This window comes from Lacerta agilis, chromosome 7 (genome assembly GCF_009819535.1).
Source record: "Lacerta agilis isolate rLacAgi1 chromosome 7, rLacAgi1.pri, whole genome shotgun sequence".
Lineage (NCBI taxonomy): Eukaryota > Metazoa > Chordata > Lepidosauria > Squamata > Lacertidae > Lacerta > Lacerta agilis.
Window position 1 is genome coordinate 76,581,447 of NC_046318.1, and position 27,701 is coordinate 76,609,147.

Genomic DNA, 27,701 nt, shown 5'->3' on the forward strand with positions numbered 1-27,701 from the left:
ACTTGCTACTGTCGTTGGTCCACTCTTCCAGGAAAGGCAGAAGGGAAGGTTAGGACTGGAACAGGTACAGCAAAGATGAAGAACCTGTGATCATCAGTGTCACAGGTTCATGTGTCATCAGCTCCACGCAGCAGTCAGTGGTCAAGGGTGATGAGAGCTGTGGTCCGACAACATCTGAACAGCCACAGGTTCTCAATCCCTGTCTTTTGAAGGCATAGAAACCATGGGATCAGGCCACCCTTCAACCAGCCCATAGAAGGATGGGGAAAACTGGCGCACCAGATGTTTCTGGGAGTCCAACTCCCGACACCCTGGCCTTGCTGGTTGATGAGGTTTGGCTGCACCAACATCTGGAGAGCCGCAGGTTGCCCATTCCAGCTGTAGGATGATGCACGAAAGGTGTAATGGCTCTATTGGGATGAAGTTGGGACCGGCTGCCCCAATAATTGTGCACATTCTTCCTGCATTCAGAGTACCAGGCAGAAAGCCAGCCTCTTCGCCCATGTGAGCTTCAAAGGGCAAAGGCCTTTCAAGAAGGCGAAGACTATGTCCCTCAGTGCTTGGAAGATGGCCAGTTCAGGTAATCAGCTTATAGTATGATGAGACGTTTCAGGCAGGAAGACGATAATGCTGAGTCCCAAAGGGCGTTAAGATGAACAAATATTACCTGGTTAGTCTTACCATGGCCTGATGAAGATCAGGTTGTGGTGACATAGAGGCAGAATATTTCACTGGTGGCCTTGGTGTTGTAGAACACTCTCCCTGCCGAAATATGAGGTGTCCAATCTGTATTGGCATTCTGCCGGCATTTGAAAATGCACCTGTTTACATATGTACATAGATGTTCCCTTGATCACTCTACCTGAGTCTCTTGCCTTAATCACTGTACTCTTTTAATGGGAGTGTTTTACTGCATATTTTGATTATGGGTGCTTATATGTTAATGGTTTTACATTATTATTTTATATTGCGTTTCTATTTTAATAACTGCGCATTTTTAATTACAGTATGTTGTGCAATTGGTTTTTATATTTTGCAAGCTGCTTAGGAGTCTATTTCGACATCGAGCAGTATATAAATGAATGAATGAATGAAATGGAAAGCAAAGAATGAAGACTAAACATACTGCATTCAGATCATGCGCTCTGCCACTGAGCCATGGCCACAGCCTAGCATGCCAAGGTTTATCACCTAGGCCTGGTGCACATGAACAGTAGAAAGGTGGTAGAATCTCAATCCTGAGACAGAAGTGCAGATTGTGTCACACTGGGCTACTGGTAGGAGACGCCATTTCTAATAAAAAAGAGTTCTACAGTAAAATAAAATCCCAATAGTAATGTGTCTCCAGTCATACCAGGGAGAGAGGTTTTATGCTGGCTTCCTTCTTGCTGTGCTAGTTCCCTGCTTGCGACAAGCCTTGCATTTTTACATTCAAAAACATAATTCCCCGCAGCCTGCATTGCAAAGTAGTGCAGCCTGTTCTACCACGTTAAGGACTCTACCACGTACAGGACTCTACCACATAGTTGGCAGCCTCTGCCTTGTTTTCCTCAGCTCCTCTTACATTTGTCCATAGGGTGAAGGAGGGCTTCACTAAGGCTGTAGCGTGGCCAGGTAACTTTGTTGAAGGCTAATAATAATAATAATAATAATAATAATAATAATAATAATAATAGAGGGAACGTTTTATCATATGTGGTGGAAATGTAAGAAGGTGAAAGGCTTCTGGGAAATGATATATAATGAGAAGAAAAAAATGTTGAAATATACATTTATAAAGAAACCAGAAGCATTTCTGCTTGGAATTGTAGGAAAAGAGATTAATAGACAATATAAAAAACTGTTCCTATACGCAACAATGGCAGCGAGAATGTTACTGGCACAGAAATGGAAGCAAGAAGAATTACCGACAAAGGAAGAATGGCAGACAAAATTAATGGACTATGCAGAATTAGACAAGATGACAGGAAGAATTCGAAACCGGCGGGACCAGGAATTCCTGAAGGATTGGACTAAGTTTGAGAAATATTTGAAAGACAATTGTGATCAACAAATCACGCTAGTAGGCTTACAGGAAGTTTTGTAAGGTTGATTTTAGGAAATACTATGGAAATAATTTTGGATGGTAATAATTAATTGTTGAGATAAAAAGTAATAGTGAAGTTGGAAATACAATAAGAAATTTGAAAATTTGAAAATTCTGAGAAGTGGTTGATGGAAGTCAAAAATATGTATAAGATATGAATATCAATGGATGTTTAAAAGAATGTATATAAAATTCAATTAAAATTATATATTATTATTATTATTATCATTTATGCCACGCCCATCTGGCTGGGTTTCCCCAGCCACTCTGTGCAGCTTCCAACAGAATATTAAACAGAATAAAACTTCAAACATTAAAAACTTGGTGATAGCCCTTGGGCTCATCTGCAGTGATGAAGCTTGAGAACATCTGGTGGGCAGCTGTTACTGTCTGGTGTCACTGGAAATCTCTCATTTGTCCACCAGGAACATGCAGTGCAAGAAGAAGAATACTTCCTGCTGGTGTGTAGATGGCAATGGAGCTGAAATAGCAGGGACCAAGCAGACCGGATCCTCAGTAGCTTGTAAGTAAACCATGCAAGGTTTACTTCTGTTTATTGCATGTCAAGGACCCGATCCCTCCCCCAGAGAAATAAGACACAAGACACCATATGTAAGGTTCAAATTGGGCAAATAAACGGCCAAAACTTTATTGGTTACGGATGTTGAGCGGTATTAGCTTAGGCATTGGATCAGCCGACTATATCTGACTCCAGTACGTCGTGCTGGCAGTCCGGGAAGGGTTAACCACAGATGGGTGAGCCCCTGCTGCTGCACATCAGCTAGGGACTCATCCTGCGATCACCGGCCTGGGGCGTGCCTGGGGCCCTCACCTTCCACGGCTCCGGACAGTGGCCACGCCCCACCGAACTCCTTTACCGAAGTACCCTTCAGCCATTTGGGGGGAGGTGATGGCCAGGCTCCCCCCCCCACCTTTCCAACCTACCCTAAAATCCAATGCCTAATCCGCCAAACCAAAGTGGTGACGAATTGCTACGAGGTAGGCAAAAACCACCAGGCAGAGCCAATTTGCCAAGTGGGAAAATTCCTATCAAGCCCCTCAACGGCGACCAACCATATTCCATAGCAGCGTCAAATCCTACCTAAACTAAAGGGTGGGTGGGCTGGGAAAAACGTGACGAGAGGAGCAGGTAGGGCAAGAGGCCGAGCCCTGGATGCGCCCTGCTTAAGTGAAGCAGGCATGCCCAAAGCGACCGCGCCAGTTGGCAGGTCACCCGGGCACCGCACCCAGGGCTCGGCCAATTAGTGCCAGGGGATGACCCCATCCCCTGGGCACGTGCAGGGCTTGTGTTGCCTGCAACTCCCCCTCCTTCCTATGGGTGGAAGGGGCATTGTCACGAGCGCCTGGCTGGGCTCCTCTTCAGCCACACCAACAGTGATGCAAACGCCATTTTTGGCTGGCCGAGTTTGGATATGGGGGAAAAGGCTTCCTGTTTGAACTCCAAATGGGACAGGGGGCACTTTTGTCCAAAAACAGGGCAATCCTGTTTTCCTAGGGACGGGTGGCAACCTTACTTCCAGGGGCCACATGGCCACTTCTGACAAGAAGGACAATTTGGGGGGTGGTATCTCAAACCCTGGCAATACCCCAGATTTGATGATGTTTTTTCCCCTGCCATAGGTTTATCCTTCTGCCAGCTGCAGAAGCAGCAGACCCTGCTTGGTCCGGCCATCAACAGGAGCACAGCTTCCTACATCCCACAATGTCTGGATTCCGGTGACTTTGACCCCATACAGTGTGACTCTGGCCTGGGTCAGTGCTGGTGTGTGGATGCTGAAGGGATGGAGGTTTACGGCACGAGGCAGCGAGGGAAGCCCAAGCGATGTAAGTCGTGTTCTGTTAAAACGGGATTGTCCATTTATACCAGCTTCCTGTCAGTTTGCATTTCTTGGTACAGAAAGTATTGATCATATGTGTAGCGATCTTTCCTATTCTAATTAATCCGGAAGCTTCTCTGTGTGAAAGAAACAAGCTGAAGGTTCATGATGTTTGGGTTATTCCTTCAGAGAAGCTGAGTACAGCTGGCTTAAACTGGTTCTGTTATCCTTTTTTTGTCAAGTTCATTTGTTGTTGTTCAGTCGTTCAGTCGTGTCCGACTCTTCGTGACCGCATGGACCAGAGCACGCCAGGCACGCCTATCCTCCACTGCCTCTCTCAGTTTGGCCAAACTCATGCCAGTCGCTTCGAGAACACTGTCCAACCATCTCATCCTCTGTCGTCCCCTTCTCCTTGTGCCCTCCATCTTTCCCAACATCAGGGTCTTTTCCAGGGAGTCTTGTCTTCTCATGAGGTGGCCAAAGTATTGGAGCCTCAGCTTCAGGATCTGTCCTTCCAGTGAGCACTCAGGGCTGATTTCTTTAAGGATGGATAAATTTGATCTTTCTGCAGTCCATGGGACTCTCAAGAGTCTCCTCCAGCACCATAAGTCATGCTGACTATAAAAGTAGGGCCAGAAGGAGCCTGGGTTTCACCTTTCCTGTTCTATCTCTCTTTCCAACTGTGTGGTGTTCTGTATAAAGTACGCTTAGTGTTAAGTTTTAGTCTTATTATAAGTTATTGTAAGTTTAAGTCTGCCGCAACCGGATTTCTTATGGACAGTGCCAATCCTGATTGTATTGGATTTGTGACCATTATGTGTGGTGTTTCTAGTTGAATTACCACGGCACGTTACTTTAAAGAATAGAGAAAAGACAAGGAAGCTTGAGCCAGCAAACGACCTGTATGAGGGTAAATGAGCAAGAGAGAGAGCTTTTCTTCAGCCCTCATACAGGTACTTTTTATTGAACACAAAACCCGCCTTTCAAGATTCAAATCATCCAATCACAGTGTCCAGAGCAAACTCCCCCCACAGGCCATGTGGCCATGAGAAGAACAAAGAATCTTTGAACTTAGCAGGAAACTGGTTTGATCTAACCCTACTTCCTAGGCTACAGGTAATTAGCATTCCAAGATCAGGTAGAAGAAAGAAACAAGATTGATAGGAGGAAGTGAAAGAACAAGCATCCTGGCCATATTGACACTTCCCAGGCCTCCAGGATGTTAGCAGATATACTTCAAAGAAACAAGAGTAACAGATGCTCTGAGGTTATCAAAGATACACTCATTGCCATGTAGTTGTAAATTAAACAGCAACCAAATTGGAAAAGAGAGACGTGACTCTGTTGCTAGCCAGCAATGGAGTTTTAAGACACAGCCAATTAATGCAGCCAGATTCAGGTCATGTAGGATAAATATGAAAATCATATTTTGCCGCCAGAACCAGAAAGGAGCTTTGCACTCAAGCACAACCATAATTGGTCTCGGAATGTCCAGCTCGACTTCCACAATGTTCTTAGGCAATTTATTTATTCCTTATTTATCCAGTATGAACACCACAATTATGCTCATTTGCCTTCAGTAGCAGTAAAGCTCTGCTGAATGAAATATTAATTGCCTCTGTTCTCTTTTTTGGGGAATCCTGCAATGTGTTTAAATTTTTACTTTGCTAACTTCACGCTGGAATGAGTAGAATGAATGACACTTCCTTCCTTCCTTCCCAGCCAGCAATTATTCATAGCAGAATCAAGATTTTAAACAGAGGACATTCTAGGTTGCAGCACAGTATGGGGTGTTAGGGGAGGGGTAGTGCTTCTGGGGGGGGGCATATCATGTGAGGTTGGGGGGGGGTCTTGTCATCTGGGCAGCCCAGGACCTCCAGACACACTGGCCAGTGGCCAGGCTTGCGTCCCGAAAAGGAGACATAATCCATTGGCTCTCGAGACAGACAGATGCCAAGAACAAAAATTCTGTAGGAATGAGATAAGAAGAAGAGTTTGGAATTGATATCCCACTTTATCACTACTCTAAGGAGTCTCAAAGCGGCTCACAATCTCCTTTCCCTTCCTCCCCCCACAAAAAACACTCTTGAGAGGTGAGTGGGGCTGAGAGACTTCAAAGAAGTGTGACCAGCCCAAGGTCACCCAGCAGCTGCATGTGGAGGAGTGGAGAAGCGAACCCGGTTCCCCAGATTACGAGTCTACCGCTCTTAACCACTACACCACACTGCAAGAGTGTTTCCCCCTCCCACAAAGACTCCATGTACGAAGGTGACATCTCAGCAAAACCCTATGCCTTTTGTTTGCCAGGCCCTAGGAACTGTGAGATCCGAGACCGCCGCATCCTGCACGACGTCGGTGAAAAGAGCCCGCCCCAGTGTTCAGCTGATGGAGAATTCCTGCCTGTCCAGTGCAAGTTTATCAACACAACTGACAGGATGGTCTTTGACCTCGTTCACCATTTTAACAGGTAGGAGTAAAAGACATGGTGTTACGGTAGCAAATATAGGAAGGCATTCCAGCCCTCATGGTTGGTCTGTGACCACGAAGAGCCTGAGTGTTGTGGGAGAGACGGCATACCTTTCCCAGGGCTGGGACATTGGTGGGAAGAAGACATGAGAAGCTGGAAATGCAGTCAAGGGAGGAGAGCCAGTGTGGTGTAGTTAAGACTTGTAATCTGGGGAACCAGGTTCGCTTCCCCACTCCTCCGCATGCAGCTGCTGGGTGACCTTGGGCTAGTCACACTTCTTTGAAGTCTCTCAGCCCCTCTCACCTCACAGAGTGTTTGTTGTGGGGGAGGAATGGAAAGGAGAATGTTAGGCACGTTGAGACTCCTTTGGGTAGTGATAAAGCGGGATATCAAGTCTAGTGTGGTGTAGTGGTTAAGAGCAGTGGACTCGTAATCTGGTGAACCGGGTTCGCGTCTCCGCTCCTCCACATGCAGCTGCTGGGTGACCTTGGGCTAGTCACACTTGTCTGAAGTCTCTCAGCCCAACTCACCTCACAGAGTGTTTGTTGTGAGGGAGGAAGGGAAAGGAGAATGTTAGCCGTTTTGAGACTCCTTTGGGTAGTGATAAAGTGGGATATCAAATCCAAACTCCTCCCCCTCCTCCTCCTCCTCCTCTTCTTCTTCTTCTTCTTCTTCTTCTTCTTCTTCTTCTTCTTCTTCTTCTTCTTCTGTTAGACTACAACTCCCATTATCCCCAACCATTGGCCTTGCTGGTTGAGGCAGATGGGAGCCCAAGAACATCTGGCCACCATCCCTGACCTAAATGAACTCAGCAGAGCTTTTTCATGCAACGGCCCAGATAAAATATGTCGAAAGTGACAAATGACACTAGAGGGCAGGAAAGCCTTAAATGTTGCAGCCACCAAGGCTGGCTGAATGAAGTTGATCTTTCTAATCAATCCAAACTGGGGGGGGGGGAACCAAAGAAAGGAATTGTTTTTTTTCTGCAACTGTAGAAGACCGCAGGACCAGCATTATGGGAGATGGTATCTTGTATTGCTCTGGTGTTGATATGATTTTCTTTGAATGCGCCAGCTGCAGTGAGGAAGTGAGGTTTGCAACAACCCCAAAAGATTAAATTGCTCAGATGGTGGTCCCCAGCTATCGAGATTCCGCAACCAGACAATTGTTATTATTAATCTTTATTCATTTTCTTTAGCCCAAGCCGTTATATAGGTTGAATAAAACAGAATGAAATACATTACGCACTTAAAATAATTATGAAAACCAGATGTTCCGTCAGATAAGGGTTTGCTCCCCTGGAGAATTTAACTCGCCACCTCCAAAAACTTTTATCCCTAAATTTGCTGGCCTAAAGGCAGAACAGGCCACTTTTCTAGAGGTGTAGGCAGGACCTGTCTCTTAATAAAAAGGTTAATCAAATAACCACTCAATCTCCCAACTGAGAAATATAAATCTTTCAATGAGGGTGCTGCTAAGTCCTCATAGATTGGGCAAACCAGTAATTAGTGGGGCAAATCTTCAGGCACATTGCCACCAAACTCTCTGTTCATACAGGATCTGGAGATCGTGTCCTTCAAAGCTAACTTCATTTACCTTCCAAGATGGATCCTTGAAGGTTTAGCATGTCTGACCAACCCAAATCTCGTATCTCAACGCCATTTCCCCCTCAAAATCAGATGCGGTGTGGAAGTGTTGCGAGGGGTTGCTATGTCACCTGTGATGCATGTTGATTTTCCTTTTAGATTCCCAGAAGCGTTCTTGACATTCAGATCCTTCAGCCGCATGTTCCCAGAAGTCTCTGGGTACTGTTACTGTGCTGACAGTATAGGGCGAGAGCTGGAGGATACAGGTAGGTGTTCGCTGAATCCGGTCTTTTGCTGAATACAAAATTTCGCACAATCATTTGACATGCGGCGAATCCCCATTATTCAAAGTGGCTGGAGAGAAAGTCAAATTCGACCTTGGAACTCTGGTTGTGTGTGTGTGTGGCAAAATTCAGATCTCGCAGCCGAAAATTTCAGCACTAAGACATCAAACCTGCTCCCACCCCCCTCCAACTTGATCAAAAAGAACAAAATGTTAATGTCTCAGAATTCAGATTGTAGAATTTTTATGGTTCCGCCCCCCCTCCAATTGTACACACTGAATTTTTTCCTTCCTTTATATAACGCTTGAAATTGGCACGGCTAGGTAGTTGTGCCATAAAATCGAAACATACACTACAAAATCAGGATTAAATATAAACTTTAAGTCTCAAGAACAATATTCTTTACAGATGTATGAAACCAAGAACAATGAATATAGTTAAGCCCCTGTCAGAAAATGCTTGGGTAAAAAAAAAAAAAAAAAAGACTTTTAGCATGTGCCAACTGTATACAGTTTTGTTGCTTTTCTTATAAACATAGGGAATTATGGGATGCATCCAGCACAGTATGAGCGATGGGTTTTTTTATTCTGCTCCCCCAAAATCTGCTCTGGAGGGGCCCCCAGCCTTCTATAGGGGAATTTGATGGTGAATTTGAACTAGAGAAGAATAGGGAGATCTGTTGTGCAAATGAAGCTTTATAAAAGAGAACAATAGATTTTGTTTTAGGCATGTTACCTTCATGGTTGGTTGGTTTTTTTTGTGGAGGGGGGCAATATCTCAGCACATGATCCGGTACTTAAAATACTATTTCCCTTTCCAGGTCTAGAAATGCTACTTGAGAATGTTTATGACACTATTTTTGCGTCGCTGGAGCCTGTTCCCTCTTTTGCTGAAACCAGCATGTACAGAATCCTGCAGAGACGTTTTCTGGGAGTGCAGTTGGCTACAGCTGGCAGATTCAGATGTATGTAGCACCTAAGACTGTAAGGCATGGTAACCTGAATGCACTAAATTTTACCAAAGGGAGCTAATCTGAAGCCCTCCAGATGCTGCTAGACTACAACAGCTCCTGTCTTCCCTGGTCATTGGCTGTGCTGATGGGCTGTGCTGTAGTCAGCAGCACCAGGAAGGGTATATTGTTTGATGTCCACTAGTATTGACACATGGTCTTTGGCAGGTGGCTATTTATGGGTCAGCAGAAGTTAGTTATAGTTACCAATAGGCTACTAACTTAAAGGTTTTGTGTAAACTCACAAAGGCCCAGAGTGTTGGAGGAAAGCAAATACATTTCCTCCTCCTGAACTTCTAGTTAATGTGTGTGTTAGTTTAAACCACATAAGGGTTTGTGTAGCAGTTTAGCCACCACTTCTGTGTAAGCCTCTCTGTCTCAGTTAACTTCACCCCTAAAAGCTGAATCATTTTGTTTGCTGTTCTCCCCGGACAGTATGCCTGCTATTTTCCCTCTCTCATCTCCACTCGTCCTCTAAATAGTTCCTGTGTGAACTAAACCTTTGAACTCCATAAACTCTAAGTGACCTTTTCCATCTAATTCACCCAAGCTGCAAAGTAAGGGTTGCCTGTTTCCTTATGCTCCACCTCGATTGCTGAGTTCTGATGGGGTCAGTTTTGGTGGTCCAGAGGTTTGGTTGGCCTCTATCAGGGGCCGAGACTTTAGTGTGGCAAGCCCTGCCCTGTGGAACTCCTTGCCATTACAGGTTTGTCAACAGCCATCCCTGCTCACATTTAGGCACCTTCTAAAAACTCTACTGGGACGTGGGTGGCACTGTGGGTTAAACCACAGAGCCTAGGGCTTGCCGATCAGAAGGTTGGCAGTTCGAATCCTCCCAACGGGGTGGGCTCCCATTGTTCGGTCCCTGCTCCTGCCAACCTAGCAGTTCGAAAGCACCTCAAAGTGCAAGTAGATAAATAGGTACCTCTCCAGTGGGAAGGTAAACGTTATTTCCGTGCGCTGCTCTGGTTCTCCAGAAGCGGCTTTGTCATGCTGGCCACATGACCCAGAAGCTGTACGCTGGCTCCCTCAGCCAGTAAAGCAAGATGAGCGTCGCAACCCCAGAGTTGTCCGTGACTGGACCTAATGGTCAGGGGTCCCTTTACCTTTACCTTAAAAACTCTACTATTCAGGCAGGCTATTCAAATGTGAGATTCTTTGCCAAGCGGGTCTTACTGATTTGTTTGATGTTTTTATTGTAATATTGCATTTTTAGTCTGTTTACTGCCCTGTGATAACTTAAGCGAAAGTGGAGTTATGAATATGTAAATAAAAATAACAAGCAATTGGGTTCTAAGCTCTTTAGGGATTGATTGCTGGTCGAACATAGAAGTCAGTGCAAACCATTCTGGTCAGCTCCCATCTTTTCCTCCTGTTTCCTTCGCAGGTCCCTCCAAGTGTGAAACTGAAAGATCCACCGCCATTCGTTTCGAACAGAGTTACAGGCCATCTTGTAATGATAATGGAGCCTATAAGGCAACCCAGTGTCAGCTGGATGGGCAGTGCTGGTGTGTGGATGCCAACGGGCAGGAACTTCTTGGCACAAGAAAGAAAGGGCAGCATTTATCCTGTGGTATGTAAAACTAGCCTTAGAACAGCTCTGTTGGGTAATCTGGCCTGTGCTTCATTCTGAAGAACAGGATAGATAAAAGAAGATACAGCCGTACCCTGGAAGCCGAACGGAAGCCGTTCTGGAAGTCCGTTCGACTTCCAAAACATTCAGAAAGCAAAGCGTGGCTTCTGATTGGCTGCAGGAAGGTCCTGCAGCCAATCGAAAGCCGTGGAAGCCCCGTTCGGGTTCAAAAGAACGTTCGCAAACCGGAAAATCACTTCTTGGTTTGCGGAATTCGGGAGCCAAAACATCTGAGTACCAAGGCGTTCGGGATCCAAGGTATGACTGTACTTCAGGCACACACACACACACACACACACACACACACACACACACACACACACTTTCAAGTTTACACATTTCACTAATTTCACAATCATTTTGAATTTCGAAACTTGACTTCCTTCCCCCTCTTTCTACGGTTCCTCAAATTTATTTTTAATATTTTCCGCATATCCAAATTAACTTAATTTGCTCGTTTAGTCATCTTCTTTAAATACATAATCTTATGAAACTGCAGGTTATTACAATAATCCTGCCAATATTTTTATATGTTTACAATTTATCTGCAAATATTCAATAACCCATTTCCATTCTTTTATGAAAAAAATTGTTACCTTGATTTCTTATTCTTCCAGTAAGTTTCGCCATTTCTGCATATTCCGTAAGCTTTTGTATCCATTCTTCCTTTGCTGGGACTTCTTCTTCTTCTTCTTAAAATATATTCATTAAATTTTATAAAAACAACAAACAATACAAACAAACCAATACAAAACAAAACAACCATAGAAAACCAAAACAGAACTACAATAAAAACAAAAAACTTATACTTTCCCTAACATCTATCCTTTACATTGTGTCCTGACTTCCTCCTGTCTCCACTTCCTGCGTTCCTTGTGAATCATCTTTAGTAATTTCTTACCATCTTACAATATCTTACTTTTACTATAAAAAACCATTAAACTTATTTAATATCTTAACTCACATCTTCACATTTCCTACCTCATAACCAAACTCTAAATCTACAGTCTAACTTTTCTTCCAAATTATATCTAATTTTCTATCATACAATAGTTTTTTAGGTATAATTTAAATTTCTTCCACTCTTCTTCCACCGCGTCGTCCCTCCGGTCACGAAGTCTCCCGGTCATCTCAGCGAGCTCCATGTAGTCCATCATTTTCATCTGCCATTCTTCAATCGTTGGTATTTCTTCTGTCTTCCAGTTTTTTGCTAACAAAATTCTAGCTGCTGTTGTGGCATACATAAATAAAGTTCTATCACATTTAGGGACTTCTTGGCCTGCTGGGACTTCTGCTTCTTTCCATTTGGGGGGCAAATAACATTCTTGTCGCTGTAGTAGCATACATGAATAAGTTTCCTATACAGTTTAGGTAGACAGAATTACAAAAGAAGATACTTCTTTAAGCAGTGCAGTCACTCCCAAACCCCCAAACCAGATGGCTTTAAAAGAGAATTAGACAATTCATGGCGGAAAGGGCTGTTTGTGGCTATTAGCCACGATGGCTGTTCTCTGTCTCCCAAGATGGAGGCAGCAATGCTTCTGAGGACCAGTTGCTGGAAGCCAGAGGAGGGGAGACTTCTCTTGTGCTTGGGTCCTACTTGTAGGTTTCCGCAATGCATCTGGTTGGCCACCTTGAGTACAAGATGCTGGACTAGATGGGCCATTGGCCTGATCCAGCAAGCTCTTCTTATGTTCTTAAGAAAACGTATTGAAATCCATCCATTCAATTCATTTGTATGCCGCTTTCCCACACAAATGCTCAAAGCGGCTGACCACGAAGAAAGCAAGAACGAGTTTCGGAGCCGAGCAATGTAAGAACAACACAATAGCAAATATTTGTTGTTCAGTCGTTCAGTCGTGTCCGACTCTTCGTGACCCCATGGACCAGAGCACGCCTACCCTTCACTGCCTCCCGCAGTTTGGCCAAACTCATGTTAGTAGCTTTGAGAACCCTGTCCAACCATCTCTTCCTCTGTCATCCCCTTCTCCTTGTGCCCTCCATCTTTCCCAACATCAGGGTCTTTTCCAGGGAGTCTTCTCTTCTCATGAAGATATTTATATTTATATAGCAAATATAATAGCATACAAAACAGCAACATTTAAGTATTATTATATATTGTTATTTATTAAATTTGTATACTGCCCTATACCCACGGGTCTCAAGCATAGCTGTCAACTTTTCCCTTTTCTTGCAAGGGGGGGGGGAGTTGACAGCTATCATCTCAGGGCGCTTCACAAGGGGGGGAAATCATAATATAAAAACATAAAATGTACAATAAAAACAAGAACAACCCAATAAAACATGATTGCAAAAATAACAAGGGTGCTTTACAGTTCGCCCTTGGTCCTAGAAACACCCCTTCCATGATGCTTTTCCTTTGGATAACTTCCCAGTAATCCGGCTTGGACAACTATTACATCTGTGGCATCTTTTCCTTTGTCTAGGCGAGGAACTTACCTGTGTCTCCGAGAGACAACGAGCTCTCTCCAGGTTGTTTTATGGCCCCATCCGACGCTTTGGCCAGGACCAATTATTCTCCTCCACTCAAGAGCCGCAGCAGATAGCCGAGTCCTCAAGATCTTGTCCTCCATCATTCAAGGAGCTGTTTGTGGATTCTGGCCTGCTGTCTTCCATCATAGACAAACCGAGTGATTCTCAGCTGCTCGGCCTGGAATCCACCATCAGCGAAGCTATCGGAGGGATGTTTCCTTCGAGAGATCTTGCTCGCGTCGCCCTCCGCTTCACCGGCAACCCCAAGCGATTCCAAGAAAACCTGTTTGGCGGGAAGTTCTTGAAGAACGTGGCCCAGTTCAACTTCACAGGAGCCCTTGGCCCCAATGGCAGATTTAATTTGGACCAGTATTTCCGGCAGAGAGGGGTGAGCGGTGGATTCAGTGAGCTGGCTCGACGACTTTCTCTGGAAATCCCACCGGAGAGGTTCAATCTGAGCCAGCCTCTCGTAGACAGTTTCGGCCGCACTGTCAATTTGCAGGACAACCAGAATGCCGCCAGATCTCTAGCTTCCCTCCTCGAAGCCCCAGAGTTCTTCGTGTTTTTGCAACACGTGGTTTCGGTCCCCGAGAGCATCGCCAAAGATTTAGGTGACGTCGCGAGGATCGCGCTGAGATCCAAAGACTGCGAAGAGGAAGGCAACAGTTTGTTTGTCCCAGTTTGCACAGAAGCAGGGAACTACGAAGAAGTGCAGTGCTATGCGGGTGCTTGCTGGTGTGTGGACTCACGTGGCAAAGAGATCCCAGGATCCAGAGTCGGTGGCTCACGCCCACGGTGCCCCACCCTGTGCGAAAAGCAGAGGGAAGACCTGCAACGCTTGCAAAGACTGCAGCCGGCCGGTTCTGAGCTGTTTGTTCCTTCATGTACCCAGGAGGGGAAATTCCTGCCGGTTCAGTGCCATGGAAGAAATTGTTTCTGCTTCGATTCTGAAGGCAGGACTATTCCCGGAAAAGGTGCCACCGCAGAACAGCCCTTGCAGTGTAAGTTCCCTATCTTGTATTTCCACATGTGTACACGCTCTGATTTTTCTTTTGCTAAAAGACTCTGGTGTTTTTAGTTTTTAAAGCCCGCCTCTTGCAGCAGTCTAGCTGCGGCATTTTGCTCCAGCTGGCGCTTCTGGATCCAGGCCCAAGGCATGCCCCACACAGAGCAAATTGCAGTAGTCAGGTCTTGAGCTTACCAGTGCTGAAATCCCTCTGGCTGAGTTCCAGCCCTTCTGCTGTGAAACAGATTCATATATGGATAAAGCCATGTCTGTCAAATCTTAGTTGAGCATTAATTTATTATACAGTCTCTTAGATCTGCAGAAAAAATAGTGCCAATTGTTCTGTAGGGGGAAATACAGGTTTTGTTTGATGACACACATGAGGAGCAGAGTAGGAGCCACGTGTGAGAGAAGAAGCAATCCTCTTTTTAACACAATATCTGCCACTCACAATCTTTTTTTGTGTGTGCTCACCAATTAATCAGGCATACCTTTTAATGATTTTTTTTTACCTCATGAATTTTTATTTTCTTATTTTATTTGTTAGATTTATATAACACCCTTCCTCATAAGATCTCAGGGCGCTTCACAGAATAAAATACAGGATAAAAACATGAAAATACCCCTCCCCACTCCCCCACTATATTTTAGGATCTGGTGACTTCTGTTTCAGTGTATCTGAAGAAGTGTGCATGCACACAAAAGCTCATACCAAGAACAAACTCAGTTGGTCTCTAAGGTGCTACTGGAAAGAATTTCCTATTTTGTTTCAACATGAAAATGAGTTAAACAAAACAGCAAAACAGTACCCCTCCTTCCCACAAACACATTTAGGAGCCTGTAGAGTCAGTGAAAGGCCTGGTTGAAGGGGAACATTTTTGCCTGGCACCTAAAAATATATAATGAAGGCATCTGGCAAACCTCCCTGAGGAGAGCATTCCACAAACAGGGAGCCACTACAGAGAAGGCCCGTTCTCGTGTTGTCACCCTCTGGAAATAATCTTTTTTAAAAAAAAATATTTTTTTTTATTATTTTCTACAGTAAACAACAAATAAGCAAACAAAAAACCAAAAAAACAATTCAGAATAAACAAAGAACACATAGAACAACATTAAAAATAACAAAAGAAAGATACATACCTAACAAAAACACAAAATAAATCCTTATTTACTTCTACTTTCAAATCTTCTTTGGGGGGACTTCCCCCGCTCTCTTGACTGCGTTCAATACTAATATACGTTGGTAATTTTGTAACTATTTTCTAAACATTCACCCTCTGGAAATAATCTAACCAATGACACAACTGAATGTTCCTGTTACAGGTGGGTAGCCGTGTTGGTCTGCCATAGTCAAAACAAAATAAAAAATTCTTTCCAGTAGCACCTTAGAGACCAACTGAGTTTGTTCTTGGTATGAGCTTTCGTGTGCATGCACACTTTTTCAGATACACTGAAACAGAAGTCACCAGACCCTTAAATATAGTGAGGGAGTGGGGAGGGGTATTACTCAGAAGGGTGGTGGGAATGCTGATAGGTGTGGAAAACCTGTTGATGACTCTTAACGGCTGCAATTAGTCTTGCAGGGAAAGGCAAGGGGTGAGATGGCTAAAGATAGCTTTGTTATGTATAATGAGATAAGAATCTAATGTCTTTGTTCAGACCAGGTTTCTCCATGGTTTCAAGTTTGGTGATTAGTTGCAATTCAGCCACTTCTCTTTCCAGTCTATTTCTGAAATTTCTTTGTATTAAGACAGCCACTTTGAGATCTTTTATAGAATGTCCTGGGAGATTGAAATGTTCTCCTACTGGTTTCTCTGTCTTGTGATTCCTGATATCAGATTTATGTCCATTTATCCTTTGGCGTAGGGTTTGGCCTGTTTGTCCAATATAGAGAGCTGAAGGGCACTGTTGGCATTTGATTGTTGCAACTCTTTATTGCATGCTTAGCAGGCTGTGTTGCCTTTGCCTCCTGTAGGTCCAAGTGATTGCCAACTAGCAGGCGGTCAGGCTTTCCTGAGAACTGTGCAGCAACTTCTGCTGGAACCTTCGTCCCTGCCTAAGCTGTCCAGCGTCTACATCCCACAGTGCGGTCTCGACGGTCGGTGGAGGCAGGTCCAATGCAATGGCCCCCCGGAACAAACTTTTGAGTGGTATCAAAGGTGGATCAGCCAGAATAATAATGGCAGGGCTCTTCCTTTTGCTGACTTGGTGGCCATCCTGCTCAACTATAAAGAGAGATCTCAGCAAAGCTTTGAAGACTTCGTTAAAATTCTCTACAATGCCGGCCACCAGAAGGTCTTTCCAGAGTTTGCCAAATTTCCTTCCTTTGATGCAGTTCCTCAAGAAGTGTTGGAAGGCAAGACCGCAGGAGGTCCATCACAGAATATCTTGCTGGAGCCGTTCACATTTTGGCAGCTCCTTCAGGGACACCTCACTCATTACCCAGGATCTTTCAGCGATTTCAGCACCCCACTAGGACACTTTGACCTTCGCAATTGCTGGTGCGTTGATGAACGGGGGCAAAAGCAAGGAAAGGAAGCCGATGTGAACAAGATCCCGGACTGTAAGTAACTCATTCTAGTCGTTAGACCTTGTGCTTAAATTGTGCTATAAATGTTCATGCCAACTTTGGCCAACTTGAGGATTCGGAATGCAAATCCCATTAGGCTCAGCCAGGACAGCCATGATGGGACTTGTAGTTCCAAAAAGCCAGAGGACACCAGGTTGGTGAAGACTGGAATCCAGACCAAATCTGGACTGGGCAAAACATCTACAGTGGTACCTCGGTTTTCAAACATCTCCATTGACTAACATTTCGGTTTTTGAACACCACAAACCCGGAAGTAAATGCTTCAGTTTTCGAACACGCCTCGGAAGTCGAACATGCCACACGGCTTCTGCTGACTGCAAGATCCTGAGGCCTAACTGTCGGCTATTGAGTTTTCGGTTTTCGAACATTTCAGAACTCGGACGGTCTTCCGGAATGGATTATGTTCGAAAACCGAGGTACCCACTGTACTCTATATTTTGGAGAGTTTCTTGTTTCCTATGTATTTGGACACGGATCAGGTTTCCGTCTGTACTTACATTTGATTGGATGCTGATTTGAATTGAGGTGGTACACAGAACCTTTCAAAACTGCGCTGGTTTTTTAGGCTTCTTAGAATTCCTGAGCAGCAGCAAGTATGAAGCTGCTAGTCCGTAATATGATGAACAGTGATTTTGCTGAAGTGGGATGCTTTTCATCAAGGTGGTATTGCATTTTATGAATTGGGTGGCTGGACTTGGAGGAAGACCTTGGATGACCTAAGTCGCTGAGAGGGCTCAGAGTAGTGGACATTGCAAAGAAATAAATACATGAGCCTGACTCTGCAACTGCTGGAAATTGCTCACAGGTTTTCAAACGTGCCTTCATATAATAAGGGCTGGAAATATAGCCTTGCATTGTTTTTAAAGAGGAAGGACCAACTAGTGAACAAGGGATACTCATTCCTTAGGAATCATTTCCCTAGTCCTCTGGGATGTGCTCTGACACAGGATATGTGAAAGTTGTGTCTGCAGAGCTACATACCAGATTAAAATAAAGTTTGTGGCATTCTCTCATCTCCATGAGAACGCTAAGGATATATATCCAGACAGTGGAAACAGAAGGAAATGTAGGAATAAATGAGAATCTGAGGCCAAATGCATTTCCCCTTTGTTCCATGAGTTCACTCTGATTGCTATTCCGTTCCTCCTAACCGGCAGTTTAACTAGGAGGATTTCTACAATTAATTCTGGACCAGCATACTAAGAGCTGTGGTGGATTAGTCCAGCCTCCTGCTTATATATATATATATATATATATATATATATATATATATATATATGTATGTATTAGTTCTACATAAAGTTGTACATAACAAACGTAACATAATCAACATTAAAAAGGGGTTCTTTCGAACCTTCTGGCCTCCTTCCTTCCCTCCATGGGTTCCAATTCTAAATTTTATTCCTGCATATATTATTGTAATCTATCATCTAATCATGGTATCCAAAATTCATATTACTTTGCAAGTGTCATTGTATTCCTGCCAATGATTTCAACTGTTTACAGCCGTCTCTCAAATATGTTAGAAAATTATTCCAGTCTGTTAAGAATACTTGGTCTTCCTGGTTTCTGATCTTTCCCGTCAGTCTCGCCATTTCTGCATATTCCATCAGCTTGGTCTGCCACTCTTCTCTAGTCGGTACTTCTTCTTTCCATCTCTGGGCTAGAAGCATCCTTGCTGCTGTCAATGCATACATAAACAGTATTTTCTTTTCTTTTGGTAGTTCCACACCTATAATACCTAACGGAAAGCCTCTGGGTTTTTTTTTAAATAAAACGTTACCTTAGACATTTTTTAACTCATTATATATCATTTCCCAGAAAGTTTTTAGCACCCCACATGACCACCACATATGGTAAAAACTACCCTCTTTCCTTTTCCTTTTCCAACACACATTTGAACTATAGTTCTATACAATTTCGCAATTTTAAAAGGTAAAGGGACCCCTGACCATTAGGTGCAGTCGTGTCCGACTCTGGGGTTGCGGCGCTCATCTCACATTAATGGCCAAGGGAGCCGGCGTACAGCTTCCGGGTCATGTGGCCAGCACGACAAAGCCGCTTCTGGCAAACCAGAGTAACACACAGAAATGTTGTTTACTTTCCCGCTGGAGCAGTACCTATTTATCTACTTGCACTTTGACGTGCTTTCGAACTGCTAGGTCGGCAGGAGCAGGGACCGAGCAACGAGAGCTTAGCCCGTCGCGGGGATTCGAACCGCCGGCCTTCTGATCAGCAAGCCCTAGGCTCTGTGGTTTAACCCACAGCGCCACCTGCGTCCCTTTTGCAATTTTACTAGCTGTCAAATGCCAACCGTACATCATTTTCATATAATTTTCTTTCAACGAACAGCAGGCTGTAAACTTCAAATCCTCTTTCCATAACTGTTCCCATGATGAAAATATGCTCCTGCTTTCCACATATTTATAGGTAGCCCATTTGATGGCAGTTGCCTTCTCCATCTCTCCTTCCCCAGCACTCTATATACAGAGGGCTGCTGACCAGCTTTGAGGGCAGCTCATAGAGTTAGATTTAAAGTTAGGACTAGTAGCCATCTTTTTAAAATAAGATTTTATTAAGGCTTTTCATAACATAGTGCAATACAAAACAAAATAGTCTGAACGAAAGCAAAAACAGAAGGAGAAAGGAAAATAATAATAATAATAATAATAATAATAATAATAATAATAATAATAATTTTTATTGTACCCCGCCCATCTGACTGGGTCTCCCCAGCCACTCTGGGCGGCTTCCATCAAATATTAAAATACATTTAAAATATCACGGATTAAAAACTTCCCTAAACAGGGCTGCCGTCAGGTATTTTCTGAATGTCAGGTAGTTGTTTATTCCCTTGACCTCTGATGGGAGGGTGTTCCACAGGGCGGGTGCCCCTACCGACAAGGCCCTCTGCCTGGTTCCCTGTAGTTTTGCTTCTCGCAGTGAGGGAACAGACAGAAGGCCCTCGGCGCTGGATCTCAGTGTCCGGGCTGAATGATGGGGGTGGAGACGCTCCTTCAGGTATACAGGACCGAGGCTGTTTAGGGCTTTAAAGGTCAGCACCAACACTTTGAATTGTGCTCGGAAACGTGCTGGGAACCAATGTAGATCTCTCAGGACCGGTGTTATGTCCTCTCTCAAATGCAAAGTCCTCTCTCAAAAGTAGATCTTAACCCTTATCTCACACAGAAAGGGGTGGACCCTCCTAGCTCTCACTTAAGAGCTTCCTTTTATTCTCCCAGCCCCCCCCCCCCGAGCTCTTCCCTTCCCTGCCTCCTCCGATTTGCATTCTGTTTCCATTGCGCTGAAATGAATGAGGTAGAATAACATGCTGACAACGTAAGTTACACAATGAATCACGTAAATAGCATAATTCAACCACGGCGGACAGCGAGGTGAATATTGTAATTTTCAGCGGAAAGCGAACTGCAGTGGAAGGGAGACGGTGTTGCACGGAACATATACAGGGAGGAACGGAAACCAGTGCCTTCTTACACCCGTAACAATACTTTCCTCTTCCGACAGGCCCCACAGAGTGTGAAGCCACCAAGCGAGATGCCATGCAGTTTGTTAGCAAAGTGGAGCAAATCATTAAGGACTCCAACAGCTCCCACTTTCCATTTGGGCAGAGTTTTTTAGTAGCAAATGGCATCACACTGACAAACGAAGAGCTCCTGAGCAATATTTCTCCATTGGCGAGCATCAATATTTCAGAACGGTTGCTGACCGGAAGCGATTACGCCATTCGGCTGGCTGCGCAATCAAGTATGTTTGGAATGGGGGTGGGTGGGTGGGGAGAACGGTCTCTGTCGATCTGGTGAAACAGGTGTTATTTTTGGTGGGGGGGACCTCAACCTTTGATGGCCAGGTGGACTCTTACGGGAGAGTTAGATAACCAGTCAGGCCCTTGGAGGGATCTTGGAGAAGCTGGTTCTGGTTTCCTGTTTGCCAGGGGGTGGTGGAATAATGCAAAAGATGGCACTCCGTGGCATCTCATGGAAGGGCTGGGAAAAACCTCTTTCTGAAACCCTGGAGAGCCATTGCCAGTTAACGAAGACCAGGACAGCCAATGTGGTACCCTTCAGATGTTGAGGGCTGTTATGTATGTATGTATGTATGTATGTATGTATGTATGTATGACATTTTCATCCCACTGTTTTCTCCAAGGAACCCAAGGTGGCCTAAGCACCTTTGCATTGCTCTGCTGAACATCAGCCTCTCTCCAAACTAGGGGCTAAAATTTGTTGTTGTTGTTGTTTAGTCATTTAGTCATGTCCGACTCTTCGTGACCCCATGGACTAGAGCACACCAGGCACGCCTATCCTTCACTGCCTCCCGCAGTTTGGTCAGACTCATGTTGGTAGCTTTGAGAGCACTGTCCAACCAGGACCCGTGCTAGGGTTTCTTGCGCCCTAGGCGAGACCACCTTCTGGCGCCCCCCGCCCCCCCACCAAAGCCTGCTTTAGCAGGAGGTGGGGGTGGTAGAGAGGCAAGCAGCAGTTTCTCCGCTGTAGCGGAGAAGCTGCTGCTTGCCTGCCCCACCCCCCACCAAAGCCTGCTTTAGTGGGAGCTGGGGGGTAGTGTAGGGGGCAAGCAGCACCTCTCCGCTACAGCGGAGAAGCTGCTGCTAGCCCCCCACCCCCCTGCCCAAGCCTGGCCAGCGCCCCCTCCATTTTGGCGCCCTAGGCAATTGCCTAGTTCACCTTAATGGATGCTCCGGCCCTGTGTCCAACCATCTCGTCCTCTGTTGTCCCCTTTTCCTTGTGCCCTCAATCTTTCCCAACACCAGGGTCTTTTCCAGGGAGTCTTCTCTTCTCCTGAGGTGGTCAAAGTATTGGGGCCTCAGCTTCAGGATCTGTCCTTCCACTGAGCACTCAGGGCTGATTTCTTTAAGGATGGATAAGTTTGATCTTTTTGCAGTCCATGGGACTCTCAAGAGTCTCCTCCAGGGCTAAAATACAATAGGAAATAGACATCCATGGCAAACATCCACTTTTCCAGGCTTTCTCAGATAGATAAATTAGTCTTGGCCTGGATGTCCATTTTGTTTTGTTTTAGTTTTATTTCAAATGTATCTGGGGTGTTGTTGTTGTTGTTGTTTTAAAAAAACTGGGTTGGGTTTTGTTTTATATTTTTTAAAAAAAACAATACACTGGGTTTCTTTTGCCATTTTGATTGTACATCGCCTGGAGATGTTAGTGTAAACAGCAATTAATAAATTACAGTTGACAATGCGTGAGGTAGCAGTTGAAGCATTGAGCCTAAGACCTGGGAGACTTGGGTTCAAATCTGGGGGACCTTGGACAGTCATGGCCTCTCCAGCTAACCTACCTCGCAAGGGTATTGTGAGGATAAAATGAAGAGGGGAAGACCCATGCAAGTCACCTTGGAGGAAAGGTGTCATTGGACCTTGGAGGGAAGTCATGCCACAGATGCAACAAATAATTTATTAGTTGCCCACAGCTGTTTATCAATCTGCAGGAAAGCAGCTTGCTTGTCTACTTCTCTATGCTGAATATACCTGCTGAGATCGTGTGCTTTTGTTCCTTGTTTTTCTTTGAAGCCTTGCGTTTCTATTGGAGGAGTTTCTCCGCATCCCAAAATTCCTCAGGAGAGGCCGTGCGCTTGGGATTTCAGCCTTACATCCCCCAGTGTGATGGGCTGGGGAACTGGCTACCTGTCCAGTGTTATGACAGCTCAGGTGAGAGAGAGGGCGAAAAAAGCCAGTTGGTCGCACTTTGGACAGCTGAGGAGTCCTACGCCACGGTTGGTGTCTGTGGTCCCCCTTCATTTATTGACCCCCCCCAAGATTCTGTTGAAGAACAGTTTGAGGAGGGGGTTGAACAGGACTGGTGAGGGGTGTGATATGATGGGGGAGACTTAAGACCTGGACCCAGAAGCCTGGAGAGGGCTGCATCTGGCCCTCTGTTCCCTACCCTGGCTAACTTTTCTGTGGTTGGTATATCACCTATTGTACACTGGTAAGGGTTGCTACCATTACTGTGCCCACTTTCCCCTCTGGCTCCACCAAGGGACGCGTGTGGCGCTGTGGTCTAAACCGCTGAATCCCTTGGGCTTGCCGTTTGGAAGGTCAGTGGTTTGAATCTGTGTGACGGACGAGGTGAGCTCCCGTTGCTCTGTCCCAGCTTCTGCCAACCTAGCAGTTTGAAAACACACCAGCACGAGTAGATAAGTAGGTACCGCTGCCGTGGGAAGGTAAATGGTGTTTCCATGCGCTCTTGCATTTGTCATGGTGTCCCGTTGCGCCAGAAGCGGTTTAGACCTGCTAGCAACATGACCTGGAATGCTGTCTGTGGAGAAACGCCGGCTCCCTCAGCCTGAAAGCGAGATGAGCACCGCAAGCCCATAGTCACCTTTGACTGGACTTAACCGTCCAGGGGCCCTTTCCCTTTCCCTTACCACCAGCATGTGGCCCCTGGAGGTTGCTCACAAAGCAATGTGGCCCTCAAGCTGTGAAAAGAAGATTCCCTGTTCCTGCTTTTAAAGACCAGGACTTTTTGCCAATAATTGTTCACCACAAGGGAATGGAACCTGTAAAAGTTTGCCCCCCTGGGACTTGCTCATAGTGCCTGGGGAAGCGGAGAGTGCAAAACCAGCATTGCAGTTCTTTGCAAATGTTGGGGAAGCAGCACAGCCTTTGCAGGATTGACTTCTGCTGGAAGAGAGAGAAATGGAGACAAGCGGTTTCTTTGTAATATCAGTTCATCTATAAATACACAAGTTAGGAAAGGATGCTCGTGGGCATAGCAACCAATTGAGGCGATGCTGAGGGCTAGTTAGGTGCAATTTATTCCATTATTTCGAACCTGTTGCCCAATTCTATCCACTGTAATTGAGTGCGATTGAGTGACTATCACAGATATTAGATATATGTTTTGTTGCATCTTAGGTCACTGCTGGTGTGTGGATGAGAGAGGACGCTATATATCGGATTCCCTGGTTACGCGCTCAACACAGCTGCCCCAGTGTAAGTCGTATTCCTCTCTCAAAGCTTTGTCCTTGTCACAGAATCATAGAATTGTAGGGATCCTAAGGGTCATCTAGGCCAACCCACAGTAAGGCAGGAATCTGTACCGTATTTTTCAGTGTATAACACACCCTCATGTATAAGCAGACCCCTATATTTTTTTTGGACCGCAACAAAATTTTATGGGGGGATTGCCCAAAGTTGTTGAGCTTTTTCTGGGGGGGGGGGGGGTTGTCACCGCAGCCAGTTGCACACACGCCTCACCACTGCTGTAACTACCACGACCAATTGCCACAGCCGCAGCCAATCACCAGCAGCCCTTGCCGCGGCATCCATTCACACGCCCAATCTCCTGCTGGCTGTTGCCACCAATCGCCCACTGGCCCACTGCTATCCATGTATAAGACAACCCACATAAATGGACCAATGCCATGCCTTAGAAATTCCATTGGTGGCCATGAGATGTACATGATACATGAGATGTATTTTGTAACTACTTCTTTGTTTTTGAGAGTCAGTTTCAGTGCAGATTCAGCGAGCATATTACACACACACACACACCCCTTTCCCTCTGGCTCTGTTGAAGTCATCAAAGTTACTCTGGGCGTGGATCTGACTCCTTACTGCTTGCCCTGTGTGTCTGAATTTGCAACTACTTGCTGTGGTAATACACTTGGCTGGATTGCACCCTGAGTTTTCAGTCCCTGCAGCTGTCATCCCATCTGCATGGGGGAACAAGCGACTGACTATGCCAGGTGATATTCTGCCTGGAACTTTCATGACTGAGGAAGACCATTACTTTAATGCAGGTCCGACACCATGTCAACGCTCCCAAGCGAATGCCTTAATCTCGGGCTGGAGACGGACTGGATTGGCGTTTAATGTTACTTCAGCAGACCTGTTTGCTCCCTCCTGTGCAGAGGCAAGTCCAGTAGTGCTGGAACCTTTTCGGATAATTACTCTGGATTATAGATATTATCAGACTGCAATCTGAACCGTGCACATTTCCAATCTGAATTTCGGAAAATGCACATTTCGTTTCTGGGTAGGGATGAAATAAATCCAGTCCCAGTGATTTGTGGGATGGAACAAAGTGTCCCTCTCAATTCACTTCCCCCTTAGTAAATAGTGAAGTCAGGGAAAAGTCACCCATTTTTAAGAAGGACGCAAATACAATGACTATTTAGGAGGCTCCTTCCTTCCTTCCTTCCTTCCTTCCTTCCTTCCTTCCTTCCTTCCTTCCTTCCTTCCTTCCTTCCTTCCTTCCTTCCTGTGCTGTTGGTGGTTGCTATTGGCAAGCTGTGTCAGTTTGCATTTCTTAGTGCAGAAAGTATTGCTCTGATGTGTTGAGATCTTCTGGCTAATTCAAGAGGGCTCTGGAAGCTTCTCTGTGTGAAAGAAAGAAGCAGAAGGTTCATGATGTTTGGGTTATTCCTTCAGAGAAGCTGAGTACAGCTGGCTTAAACTGGTTCTCTTACCACTTTCTGTCAAGGTCATGCTGACTATAAAAGTAAGGCCAGAAGGAGTCTGGGTTTCACTTTCTCTTTCTTTCTATCTCTTTTCTTTCTGGTGTGGTGTTCTGTACATAGATTGTGTGAAGGTTTTAGACTTATAATAAGTTATTGTAAGTTTAAGTCTGCTGCAACTGGATTTCTTATTGGACAGTGCCAATCCTGAATGTATTGGATTTGTGACCATTATGCTCGTTTGCTTTCAGTAGCAGTAAAGCTCCGGTGGATGAAATATTGATCGCCTCTGGTCTATTTTGGGGGGAATCCTGCAACGTGTTTCAGTTTTGACTCTGCTAACTATACATTGGAATCTGCTCTGGATCAACATTGAGTAGAATCCCATGACAAGCTGCCCATTTGAGGTGGAAAAGAGGGAGCATATGCAGAAGTCCTTGAGCGAAAGGGATGACTTTGTTGGACGCAACCCATCATTTCTCAGATAACAGTCGTTAGATAAAAAGCAGCCTTACAGAAGGCTTCTCGTTCTGCAACTATAACGCAGCTGCTTTCTTCTTCTAGACCGGTGCCTATGCAGTGCTACAGAAGTCAGAAACCAGGGCCTGGTGTGTGGATCCAACATCCGGTGAAGCCTTTCAGCAGAGCGACGTTGATGCAAATGGCAGAGCTCACTGTAAGCACCTCCCTTAGCTTTCCTTCTGCTCTAGGGATGGACGAACCCGTCAATTTCAGTTTATTTCCGAAAATTCTTCAGCATCTCAGTGCACTTTTCTTGTTGGTATGTTAGGGTTAAAGGTAAAGGTAAAGGGACCCCTGACCACTAGATCCAGTCGCGAACGACTCTGGGATTGCGGCACTCATCTCGCTTTACTGGCCGAGGAAACCGGCATACAGCTTCCGGGTCATGTGGCCAGCATGACTAAGCCGCTTCTGGCAAAAACAGAGGAGTACACAGAAATGCCGTTTACCTTCCCGCCGGAGCAGTACCTATTTATCTACTTGCACTTTTTGATGTGCTTTTGAACTGCTAGGTTGGCAGGAGCAGGGACCGAGCAACGGGAGCTCACCCTGTTGCAGGGATTTGAACCGCCGACCTTCTGATCGGCAAGCCCTAGACTCTGTGGTTTAACCCACAGCACCAAACGCGTCCCTGTGTTAGGGTTCCTTTTCCTAATATACATGCAGGGCTTTATTTTCAGACGGAACTCTCCGGAATTCAGTTCCGGCACCTCTCAGGTGGGTGCCAAGTGCCATTCTAACAGAACGAGGGAGGCGTTCCTGCAGAGTTCCATCTCCTCTTTTACTAGAAAAATAGCACTGTACAGTATACATGTTTTTTGTCATCAATTCTACCCAATGTAATGCATTCCTGTATGTTATTTCCATTAACGGATGCATTTTTATCTCATGAACTGCCCTGAGACTTGCAGGTAGAGGGTGGTATACAAATTTAATTAATGATAATGATAATATTTAGGTATACTGTCTGTCAAGGACTACCTAATCCCTTATATCCTTGCCCAATCACTGAGCTCTTTGGGGGAGTCACTGTTACCCATAGCCATGCATTTTAGCCTTCTAGGGCTCTTTCACACCATCTCTCTCTTTCTCTTCAAAAGGCCCCAGTTACTGCAATATGCTGGAGTCCAAGGCTCTCCTGCGGGAAATGGGCCGAGGTTACATCCCTCAGTGCAAAAGCAGCAGTGGGGGGTTCTCACCCGTGCAATGGACCGAGGACCAGGAAAGCAGCTGGTGTGTCTTTGAGAATGGAGAGGAGGTTCCTGGAACACGAATCAATGGAAATAAGCTTTCATGCGAACGTGAGTGAACTTGGAAGTCTGGACACCTTTGTGTTTTCTTTAGAGTAGTTGTGGCCAATCGGCACACAACTGGGAAATGCTGGCTTGCATTGCGTGGATTCGTGTGGGAACTTTAAGAATTTAATTATACACAAACACACACACACACACACCGTATTTTTCACTCCATAGGGCGCACCGGAGCATAGGGTGCACCTTGTTTTTAGAGGAGGAAACAAGAAAAAAAAATATTTTTTCTGGTTTTCCTCTAAAAGCCCTGTTTTTTGAGGATCAGCTAAAAGTTTTGCAGCTTTTTTTTGCAAAGGGAAAACCCCTGTTTTTTTCTGAGGATCAGCTAAAAGTTTTGCAGCTTTTTTTCCCAAAGGGGGAAAAGCAAAGAGGAAAAGCCCCGTTTTTATCGGGTTCAACTCACATTTCTGAAAAATCTTAAGG

At 45.2% G+C, this 27,701-nt stretch overlaps 1 protein-coding gene across 1 annotated transcript; it reads left to right on the forward strand.

Moving 5' to 3' along the window:
* Window positions 1–446: 446 nt before the first annotated feature.
* TG (thyroglobulin) lies at window positions 447–27,277 on the forward strand (the record flags this gene model as incomplete). Its single annotated transcript, XM_033156109.1, has 12 exons — window positions 447–580; window positions 2,512–2,609; window positions 3,728–3,931; window positions 6,232–6,391; window positions 8,137–8,243; window positions 9,082–9,225; window positions 10,658–10,843; window positions 13,351–14,397; window positions 16,378–16,965; window positions 20,518–20,757; window positions 22,604–22,693; window positions 27,069–27,277. Coding segments are annotated over 12 exons (3,207 nt in total), but the record flags the coding sequence as incomplete, so codon positions are not given.
* Window positions 27,278–27,701: the final 424 nt, after the last annotated feature.